At 38.0% G+C, this 12,309-nt stretch overlaps 1 protein-coding gene across 1 annotated transcript in view; it reads right to left on the bottom strand.

Annotated features, from left to right (window-relative positions):
• LOC135197858 (muscleblind-like protein 1) overlaps window positions 1-12,309 on the bottom strand; it is a 295,887-nt gene that overhangs the window by 32,168 nt on the left and 251,410 nt on the right. The window contains exon 8 of the mRNA XM_064225040.1: window positions 11,224-11,448. Coding sequence (XP_064081110.1) covers window positions 11,224-11,448 — 225 coding nt within the window. The remainder of the gene's footprint in view (window positions 1-11,223; window positions 11,449-12,309) is intronic.

The following is a 12,309-nucleotide window of genomic DNA, read 5'->3' as shown; positions in this document are numbered from 1 at the left end:
CAATTGCTTTCCAACCCATTACAAACTAACAAAAACGCATACAGCAAGATTAATGACTTCAAAAAGGACATGAAAAGAATAACCACACACTTTAGTTCTTGTTATATCCAGATAGCAGTACATAATACCAGAAAGGATTTAATCTTACAACAAGGAGGTTGCATGGTATTTAGGAGCCAAGAGAAAGCAATGGGGCAAAGGTCATTCAGCGCCATAATAATAAAAAAAGAAAAGGGGAAGCGATGCCTAAATTTACTTGTTAAAGAGACACGCTGAACTACAAATAAAATTTAAATCAACAAAGTGTCCAACAAAAATTCTTGAAGAAATATTATCTCATACATAAAAAAAGTTAAAACCTCTGCTTAAAGGAATTGAATATAGAATTTAGGCCAAAGGCCAAGCACTGGGACCTAATAGGTCATTCAGCGATGAAACGAACTTGACAGTAAATGGTTTGAAAGATGTACGAGGAGGAAAACCTCGCAGTTGCACTATGAATCAACTGTTAGGAGAGGATGGAAAGTAAGATGTAAGAAAGAGTATGTGAAAAGATGTACTGTATAGTAAAAGGAACGAAAGGGTTGCAGCTAGGGGCCGAAGGCCTACAGTGCACCGTATGATGTGTACTGACGGCACTACACCCCTACGGGACTTACAGGAATTGAAACCTTAAGATGCTTTTTGAGAGAAATCGGGGACAATTTTACTACTATTACCTAATTGCAATTTAAGGAGCGAGATTTTGACATAAAGGTATTCAATACATCATCTTCATCCACACAATTCGGAATTTGTTTTACCATACACACTCGTCCGTTTACATAAACGGATTTTTTCAGAAGAAATAAATAATAAATATTCAAAACATTATCAATTTCCTCTTACGTTACTGAAAATAATCCTGAGATTAGAGGGCCAAACTAGCTGTATATAATTTTCCAGTTTCCGTTAAAGAAGTCAACAGGAATTGGAATTCGTAACTCTCCCCTCTAAACATCTAATTTTGTTTTGAGAACAAGTGCTAGAGATACATAAGTATATATAAAGAAGCCAGACCACCTTTTAAATTATATATAGCTGCAAATGAGGACATTTATATTATCGCCTCGCCACTACAGCGTAGGGCATATAGGGGTCCAATAAATTTCCTGGGCTTTCTCCTCCACAAATCTCAAACTCATCTTAAGTTTCCTGTCTCGTAGTTCTTACCCAAGAAGGTAGGGGTCTGCCATTCAAAGAACAGTTGACTTTACTATACTAGTAGTGCGAAGGCATATCCAAGCCATTACCATCTCCCTTTTATCATTACAAATCAAATTTTTATATATATATATATATATAATATATATATATATATATATATGTTTGTGTGTGTGTGTGTGTGTTTTCTAACATGCGCCATTTCTTCTCAGAGAAGATGGCACAATGTTCTGATGCTGGTTTTCAGTCATTTTGTAATGAGGTTGCTAGCCCTATACCATTCTCCTAGGATGAGCAAGAGGTTTCCGTGCCAACAGTGTTTTGCCTATCTTGGTGGTCAACCATCCAAGTAACATACGGACAGTGGTATAAATAGAATAAATTTAATAAACATTATTACTTACTGATGAGATGTGAACATGATTATGTCATTCTAATTTTTCAAATTTCACTTAGCATTATTACACACGAACTGAGTTTTTGTTCATCAAAAAAAAAAAAAAAAAAAAAAAAAAAAAAAAAAAAAAAAAATCATACATTCTATTTGAACTTTACCTTCTCGTTCATTTTTGGAGTTGCGTGAAAATATGACTAACCAGAGAATACGTGAATGCATTGTTTATAAACATGCACATACACAGAACCGAGAATATTTAATAAAGTTATTTCTTCTATTTTTAATCGAATGCACAGCACATTGCGTATTAACAAATTGTATTTGACAAGGCAATGTTTTTCCTGGAAATGCTTTCCTTGAGTAAGTTCACAGCTGGAGTTCCATGCTCGGCTAATTTAAATTTCCATAATTTCCCAAATATTGAGGTCCCTTTAACCTTATTACGCTAACGTTCCGTCCCACACCTGGGAAATCTTATATCACTGGTACTAATATATAGTCATCACCCTACCTACCTAAACATACTTCAGGGTTTTTTTTTTTTTTTTTTTTTTTTTTTTTATTTAGTTACCGATCGATCTATTCCAGCAATTAGTGTTTTTATCATGAACTGATATATAAAGATTTTTATTTCATATTTTGCAGAAACTTTACTACATCATGCTGCATCAGCGTAATCAAGATTTAAGATACACGTAAGATGCCAACACCACGAAAAAGTCACCCATGAGATTATTTTTATTTTCATGAACAAAACCATTCAAAAGGTTTCCAAACGTTCTCTGTTGCGGACGTATCAAATTCTGAACTGGAGTCTGCTCCCATGAAACTTTAATGTGGATAGTATATCTTTTTCTGTCAGTAACAATCAATGGTCGACTTAATCGATACATGTTAAATGGCTGCTGGCTTTGGAACTAATGAGAGAGGCGGAAATCTGATAGAGTAACAATAACAATTACTTGATTATCTCCATGAAATTTGCGCAATTTCTTAAGAAAATTTAAGTAAATTTACTACATACGAATATTTATTGTATATTCTCTTATATCAAGAAAAAATATATAATACACACACACACAAACTAAATATATGCACGCCCGAATGTTACGAAGTGTGGTGGGATTATATTAAGGCTCTCTGCGTAAGGCCTGCAGCAATAATTTCAATAATACTAGATGTGTGAACGCACAAAAAGGAAGAGGCAGAGAAGCAACGCCAAACCCTAAGGTGAAAACGCTAAATATTTCAATTACTCGAAGGCAGCAATATTTTACCGTGTCGAGCATAGTATAGAACACTACTTGTGACATCCCAGAGAAAATTAGTCTTTCAAACTAATTTCCCCTCTTATATAGAAGTTTTACACACAGTACACCTCATTATCGTTTACGTAATATATATATATATATATATATATAATATATATATATATATATATATATATATATAAAATTACACAGTTATATGTATATACAAGACGGCCAAATTAAATTAGATTAGTTTTGATTATTCCTCGCCCTGAAATTTGTCTGCCTACCGAGGTTTCCAACCTTCCTTTGTGTATGAGGAATTATTCATGAAGGAAATGGTCTTCTACAATGCGAACAAAAGTCAAGCAACACGGAAAATCGCTCAAGTGGAATATTGTAAAAAAAATTTTGTGCGGACGAAAATGTGTACGAATGAATGACAGAGCCCATTTTATACTGTATAATCCACCAATTTAACGTTTGCCCTGTCATCAGTGACTGCTACGTTCTTTTAAACTGATATCAGGATAAACCCGATGTGCAAAAAACTTCCAACAACGCGTCCTCTTCATGCACCTTCAAAAAGGGCTCAAGTGCACATACAGGCCATGCCACCTGCCCTCATTTTGCTTTGGACGTTAATTGAATTTCCAAGATGGCCCTCTCTTCCAATATCTTAGCATCACATTCCACACATGTATGTAGTTCTCTGTCCATTCCTATTTCCAAGACTTCTGAATTAAACCTTCTATTCAAAAACCTACCCTCTTCTACTCACTTCAAGTGACCTATCCATTTCATAAAACTCTGATCCATCATTTCAGAGGTCAACTTTCCTACTACAGGTTAATTCTTTTTGTCTCTGTACTGCTTTCTCTGAACGCTATACGCATATTGTCTTTAATTTATAAGAAAAATGGCACGTGAACGATCAATTTGTATTTTCAACTTCCAATTTAAAAAACACAACATATACATACACACACACACACACACACACACATATATATATATATATATTTAACAAAGCACTCACTCAATCGGAAAATCCAGACCTTTTCTAACTCCTAATTATTGTTCCATCAGGAGAAAATAAATAGCTCGAAATGACATGTTCACAAAATGAAACGCTATGGTCACATCAGAGAAGGGGCCGCAACACAAGCCATAGTACAAATACCCATGAACCTCCACATCCTGTCATACCTAATGCTCTATCCTCATGGGTCTGACAGCAACAACACATACATCATTTGCCTAATTACTGCCATTAGGAGAGACTAAGTGAGATAATTACAATGCAAGTGCTCCTCCTATGTGCGCCGTGGGGCCCAGTTAACCCTTCCCCTTTAACTGAAATCCACTTATTAGCGCTAAACAAAACGATCTACAAGCCAAGGATCCATCCCTTGGCTGTGGCTGTTGGGTTCCTTTCTCTCTCTCTCTCTCTCTCTCTCTCTCTCTCTCTCTCTCTCTCTCTCTCTCTCTCTCTCTCTCTCTTTCTGAGTGTGTGTGCGCGCGCGCAATGGATTCACACTCATAGATGATAAAGTAGCTGTATATACCATATTCAAGATGAGCCATCCAGTGTATTCCACTTTTCTCATTACTCATAGTTATTTCAATAATTATAGAAAAATGTTAACATAGTAGACAAGCGAAAAGCCTACAGTAATCAAGTTCATAATTCAAGTAAAGATTTCTTTAATCTGGATGTCAAACATTGTAAACGGTGTCATGAATTATAAATACTTTGTGACATTTAACACAGCAGTTAAAGTATTTGCAAGTTTGACGAAATTTTACTAAAAGAAAAACTAGAAATGCGACTATGAACTCAATTAGTCGACAACTATTTCAACACCCTTTTATTCAATATAATAACCCCTATGATTATCAGAATCCTAGAAAAAACAACTACCCAAGAGTATTGATTCATTTTATACCTATGAGATAGAAAAAGACTTTCATTTCATAAATGGGATCTAACTAGGAAGGTACATGGAGGACTTGGTGACGTCACAAAGATGTATGATGGCACCTGTCACACTTCATATACAACCCTCCTCCCCTCTTTGCCCTACAGGCACCCTGGATTATCCACTCGACCATTTCATTTCCAACCCTTAACCTGTATGTTAGTATGCAATTATCTATTCTTTAATCTTCGGCAGTGTTAATCTTCATAATATACCTCTTATCTAGTAAATGTTCAAGTTAAAGAAGCTTATCAGTTGGTATTACATACAAATAGAAATGCTCCATCTTTAATTGGAGTACGAAATCTTTAGCAACTGTTCTATTCTTAATAAATAGGCAAAAACAAAAAGATGGAGGGTATAATTTGCTTTTGAAAAACATGTCACTGATACTTTTAAAGTACTTTGGCTTGCTGCGTATCTGAAATGGTGGTTGAACCAAGAACTTCAGAAATGAATAACTACAAATTCTTCTTTTACTCACGTTATTCCAAAAAATGTCTCAATATCTATCAACAAATCCAGCAAAAAAGTGGGACGGTGTTGGAAATCCCATGATTCATTCTAACGGAGTTTGACCATACAGATTACCATCATGTGGAGGAAAAGAGCCCATGATGACCTAGTCGTCATCCTTTCAACTTTATCCAATTTTAGCAAATATTTACAAACCTATTATATTCATAATATATACATATACACACAAATACTACCAATCGGTCCTTTAGCTACCGAAATTTCCAACCCTCTGTCACCTCATATCTCAAAAAGGAAGGTTGGTTAACATATTCCAATGAGGAAGACTTTTTCTTTAGAAAAAAAAAGGAAGACTGGGAAATGATGGCAATGAGAGAGAAAGAGAGAATTATGACGTAACGAAAGTGTTCGTTTGTGGAAGCAGCCAGAGTGGTGGGTATAGTGGTGATCAATATGGAAAATGACGTCACTATGACATCACACCCACCTCCTACCTCCTCTAGTCCTTCCAGGACACTAGTGTGTTCCCAGTCCCGAGCCCACAGGGTGTGGGTAAGGGGCGAAGAGGGCGTGGCTCCCTCAGTCTCTCCCTTCCTACTTAATGCCCTTGGTCCTACTGTATTTCTCCCTCACATCAGCCACGACACCTGCCAATATCCCGCTTCATATGAAGAAGCTGCACTGAATATTTTTCTCCATGACGTTGCCCGGGGTAAAAGACTGAAAGACTTTATGTCGTCTTAATCCCAATTACGAAGCCGGGGTAAAGCGAAGCAGGAACTTACTGCGTTCTTCAGTTGTCTTCAAAACAACCCGGCTAATTGTTTAATATTTCTCCTAACTTACTTCAGTGGCAAAATGAAAAGAACAAATGTAACTGGGGATACTAAACTCAAAAATGCATCAAAGGAACACTGCTTTGGGCCTACGTCTTATTTTTGATTACTAACATTATGATAAGTATTTTCGATCGTGTTTACTTCCTTTGAGTAAAACTGCAATTATTTAAAATAGTTTCAATTTCTATTCCTATTTTCTACGTTATAACTACTAAATGAAAATCATATTAACAATTCATCTAGACGTGCAGTGCAATAACAAATAATTCAGTAATGTTATTATAAAATATATTCATTCATCTTAATATAAAACATATTGTAACAAAGTCATGTCGGTCTAAAAGTTAAAATGAAAATATAAATATATCCACGGAGTAAAGGAAGATATGATGAAGAGATATCCCCTGCATATCTCTCGCCTGTAGCGAGAGAGAAGAGTTCGCTCTAGCAGACAACCTAACAAATCTCTCTTGACATCTCAAGGGCCGAGATACGCGGCTGATGTTGTTCCCCCAGAACTCAGTAAGCTCATGCTGGCACTTTCGTACTGTGTGTACCTTAACTCGGCTTGTAAAGGAAACATTCATGACTGCTTCAAAAAGTCCAACGCTTCTCTCCCATTTCTCTGTATTTGTATACGATGATAACGTTTTATTAGCGTACACGCTTTCTTCAATTTATTTGCCTGACACTACTGTCACTTCCTTTGAAATAGTCTGACACACCACCCCATTGCATTAAAGGAACGTAATTCTTTTCACCCATATCTAGTAAGGGAAATTCCTATCCACAAGGGCCGAAAATCCCTCTCGCACATCTGGTGAGGTAAATGCCTAACACTTAAAAAACATCAACTGAAACTCATTAATAAATTATCCAATGAAATACGTTGCTAAGTACGGTTTAATATTTCAATGAAACAGGATTACGAATTACGATGTGGCTTCTAAAAGTTTCATATTCTGTCCAACAGCATCGTCATTCATTCACCTTTAAAGCAAACTACTCTGTCTTTCGCTGTTCAATATCACCTTTGATACGCAATCTTCCTCCTTGTTCGTTAAAATTATCTATGCAGGTATATTGGTAAATTCTTTTCTTGAAACATGACTGTTTTTAGTATGTAGCTTTTCTTGACCTTAATTTTAAACAGCAACTTCAATATGACCTCTCAATATTCAGCCTTTGGAAGCCTACACTGATTCTTTGTTTTGGAAATATTCTGGACCTTAATTTTAAACAGCAACTTCAAAATGACCTCTCAATATTTAGCCTTTCGAAGTCTATACTGATTCTATGTTTTTGAAATATAACTTTTATTTTGTCTCCTTTCACTAATATTCGTTCTCTGGATTTAGACTTTAATTCTTCCCCAAATCTGATATTAATAACTAATCACTATACCAAGGAATCCTGTTTTTAGATCTCACTTCATTCCTAGTGTTTTATGATTATTTAGTAGTATGTCCCTAGTTGAGACCAAATTCATCCTTCAGGCAAGTGTGTGTAAACGAGAACTGGATTTCAGCTTCTTTCATAACTTGGAATAAGATTTCTGTCTTTTCTATATTATAACAAGGGAACTGATCGAAATACTCTATTGAATTCATCAGGAGCCAATAAGAATCAACTGATCTAAACTCTGTCGAGTTCGTCAGTACCCAATAAAAATAAACTGATCAAAATACTCTACTGAATTCGTCAGTACCCAATAAGAATCAAGTACCAGACTCAGTTTCGTACGTGAGAACTTCAGCGGAATACCATAACCTAGCCGTTGTAAAGCTGACAATAAATAGATACGGTAACTTAAACACTACTGCCTGAGGTATTCATGAACGACTAATAAGGGCGAGGCACGAAAAATAACAAAATTCTACGCAAAATCCACTTCCTAACTCATATGAATAAGTAATGCATGTATATCAACCATGTTTCCATTGCCCCCATAATTAACTTATTGTTTATGACTTAGCTGGAAGACGGCAGGTGGCTGTGGTGGTGGAGAAGGTTGTTGTCGTGGTGGTGATGTTGGTGGTTGTGGTGGTGGTGAAAGAGGAAGAGGAGGAGGCGTAGGAGGAGGCATTCACTGTTCCATCTAAAAGTCCTCCTGTAGAAGGCTTGATCAAGCTGGTCCATGGCTGCCGCAGCTGCAACACTGTCTCGGGAAGTTCCTTTTTATCATTTTTCTACTTGCCCTGTAAACTACGCAAGTGAGGGGAGGAAAGGGACGGGGCAAAGGAGAGAAAACAACACACAAGAGAACAAAGAAACGGCTGGAAGACGAATACACTTACATAATACAGTACTTTCATTGTGAACAGAGATTACAGTAACAAATCTGAGGCCGTAAGATAAGTCATTGTACAGAAAGAGCGTGAGAGTGGGAAGGAAAGATACTGAGACAAAGAAGACACTGGTGTTGATGTAGAATATTCAGAAGGCGAAGAAAGTTAAGAAGATTTTCACAGGAAACAGGATTTTAAATAACTTCCGCTGTTCATTTTCTGTTTTGTAACCGAATGAATGAGCAAATAAAAGAGTAATATATATATATATATATATATATATATATATATATATATATATATATATTATATATATAATGTTTGAATGGAGGTAACAACTTATGATTTACAATAATTCTGTTGACGAAAAAAGGAACATTAAAAACGTTGAACATGTGATAGGAATAAAGAACTGAAATGTGGGAAGATCAAAGGACAGAGACATAAACAATAGGGCACTGTATACATAAAATTTTTTAGCACGATGAATACAAAAATACATATCTATGTATGATAAAAATCCTAACACCTATTACAGTTTAAATATACATATCGCTGACGGGAAAAATAGTTATTACTGAATATTGAAGACAAAATATAAAATAAATAAACAAATATACAGTCGATGAAAATGAGCCGTGACTGATGACGAGTGATATAACACGCCTACGTGACATGACGGTATGGAACCCTCTCTGCGGATAGGGGCCATTTCATCTCCCCCTTCAAAATGACACAAACACGCTGGCACTCAATCACTCCGCTGCACCTGTCTCACAGTGAGTATCGAAAAAACAGCATCTCAAAATTTATTTTTAAAGGTTATCATTGTCAAATCAGAGGAGGCAATGAATATGTAAATATATTAGGAAATGCAACGTGGTTCCTTCGCCAGCTCGTTACGAGATAGTTCCAGCGGGTGATAAGTGATCTGGGAGTAGAGCTACTAGTCGCATAACACATGTTTGTGACGGCGTATTAAAAAAGGTGAATTACATATACGTATATACATAAACGACTCAAGTGCCAGATGAGGCAGGACACGCGCGGGACAGTCCCAAAGACGGTGTCATTTACCATACTGTGGATGCTACTTAAGTGTGTGTCCATTGACTGAGGGAAAAACACCTTGCCTAATTTCGCACTCTTTTCCCTTGAAAAAAAAATAAGAAAAAAAAAAAAAAACATACACAGCATCTTCTACGCGACAAAAATGTTCGCGGGCTGGCAAACCTGATAAGTGTGGCTTTAAGAGAAGTTGCAGTCAGCACATTAGGACTGTATCATTTGCAACAATGGGTTTCGTTAACCGTAAACGGATCAACATACAAGAAGATAATTTTCCCTTGTTTCTTCTTTTCCTTTCCATCAATTCGCGCGCATAAAGGATAAAGAGAGAGAGAGAGACAGAGAGAGAGAAAAGCCTGAAACAGCGTGAAAGGGTTGGTGAGGCCAGCGTGTCTCCACACCATGCTTGGCACTATAGCTGAAGGAGGTGGTGGCGGATGGTTGTGGTGGTACGGTGGAAGAAGGAAACTGACCGAAGAAGAAAAGGGGTGAACCATGGAGAGAACACCCTTGTGGTGACGTCCCTCCTACAGGGTGCTCTCCCTAGGGCGCTTTCTCCCATAAGAAAATATAATTATATTTATATGATGATAACAGTAATCATTATAATCATAAAAAGAAGACAGTCTGTGGGAGAGGCCATATAGTGTAAGGTTTTGGGATTAAACGTGAATATATATTCAAAGGCATCTACTATCTTTACAGCAATAAAAAATTAAATTACAAAGCACAATTCGTATGAGGAAAAAATGATATATCAAAGGGCCTCTTTGAAAGAAGAAACGGCCTTTAAAAGGGCAAAGTCTATTATCACGTGCAATCCCAGATGTAAAAAAAAAAAAAAAAAAAAAAAAAAGGACCGGGAGTGAAAGCCCAGTTCAGTCCAGCAGGAGCGTCCCGGCAGCCTGTGAAAGAGGAGGAAAGGGAGCCAGCAGGGGCCAGCAGGGGCTAGCAGGGTCGGCGCGGAGCAGCGGGTGGCGGCGGGCACTACGTGTGGGAACTCAGCGGGCTGCTCACGTGCGGGTTTCAGAGGAGAGGTGGTGCCCTTACCCACTTCGCCAACCTTCGGGATACTCTCGCCCGTGCAGGAGAGGAAGGGAGAGAGATGCCCTTGTGGTAACCCAGGGTAACAGCACCACCCTTGTGTTTGTGACATGGATCTCACTCCAGTTTATGGAACACTAGTATAGACAAATCACAAAAAGCAAAAGAAACATGAAATGAATTACTTTTGTGGTGGTAGTGACTAAACTCATTACTTTTGATTTCCCTGCCACGTTATTCTTCTACAATACTGCTAGGAATTTTCCTGGGTAGAGCCATGTCAACAGGTGACCTTATGAACTGTCAAGATATTAAGAGGTAAAATTCTGACTGACAGGTATCATGTACTAAAGAGAAGAACGTTTAAGAGCATAGAATAAAGATTTGAGTAAAGTCAATAAATAAGATTGATGATCCATTACAGAGAGTGAAAATCAAGACGGGAAGAGAGAACGCCAGAATAATAATGGTGGTGGTGGCGGTGGTGGTGGTGGCGGCGAATAATGCTGGTGATGCAATTTGGTAAGACAGCCGGAGACTGAGAGAGAGAGTGAGAGAGAGAGAGAAATAATTTGAGTACGACAGCTAAGAGAAATTGAAAGATAGTTGTGGTGTGTATGGCAGTAGTATGGAGGTGGGGGAGTGGGGGGATTGGCGTGTGCAGGTTGTGCCTACCACAGGTTGTTGTGCGGCGCGGCCCTGGCTCGCCCTGAGCTGAGCCTGGAGGTGCGGGGGAGGGTGGAAGTAGCGACAGGGATCACGAGAACAGCGGCTCTTGATAGCGTCCATGCAAACTGTGACAGTGCCTTCGTCTGTCGTGCTCACGTGATCGGGTGGGTGGGCGAAGCGGCACTCCTGCTCCGGCCTCTTGCACGCTCCGCGCTGAAACTCGCGGCATACCTAGAGGCAGAAGAGCGAACTACAGCGGGGCGACCCAGCAGCAGCAGGGGGGGAAGGGGGTAGAGAAAGTGTGAGGAGACGGAAGGATAAGGAGGACAGAAAGAAACACCAAGGGCAATGGAGTACCAGGGAATAGCCTAAGCAGACCAGGTCAAAGGGAAGGATGCGGAAGAGGAGAGATAGGAGGAAGCAGCTGCATAAGTAGGATACACCAAAGGCGCCAAGTATCAGGGAACTTGAAGAAAACGGGAGGACTTGGCGAAAAAATGGGACAAAACATAGGAATAGCATAGCAGCTGCGGAATTAGGAGCGAGAAGGGTAGAGGTTGATATAGAGCAAAGCAGCCATGTCTTTAGTAGACACGAACCAACAAGGGGTGGGAAAAATCAACGAATTAAAATCTAGCGAATGAGCTTGTTATCGACTATCGTTGACCTTTACATCGAGGTGAAATACGCGACTTCGAAAAAGAGGTTGGATAGTTGGATTGAAGGGATTCATGACCATCTCAAATAACCTGTACTTTCACAAATATATATATATATATATATATATATATATATATATATATATATATATATATATATGTATGTATATATATATTATAGGACGGGACTTCCATATCTGGGTAACATAATCCTGTAGTTACTTTTGGGCCCAGACACCAAAAAATTAGGGATCTTCTGATACAATTTTCTTGGCACAAACCTTTGCTCACAATTACAAATTAAGACAATATCAACTTTCTGCATAAAATACTACGTATATGCAAATGACATGATTCTGAAATAAATATGATGTTAAACAAAAATAAATTCTGAGATATAAGCGTTAGTGGGAAAGACATCTAAATAAACTGA

The sequence above is a fragment of the Macrobrachium nipponense genome, chromosome 21 (assembly GCF_015104395.2).
Source record: "Macrobrachium nipponense isolate FS-2020 chromosome 21, ASM1510439v2, whole genome shotgun sequence".
NCBI classification, from domain to species: domain Eukaryota; kingdom Metazoa; phylum Arthropoda; class Malacostraca; order Decapoda; family Palaemonidae; genus Macrobrachium; species Macrobrachium nipponense.
The sequence above is the reverse complement of the archived record's forward strand: the minus strand, read 5'-3'. Positions and strand labels throughout refer to the sequence as shown.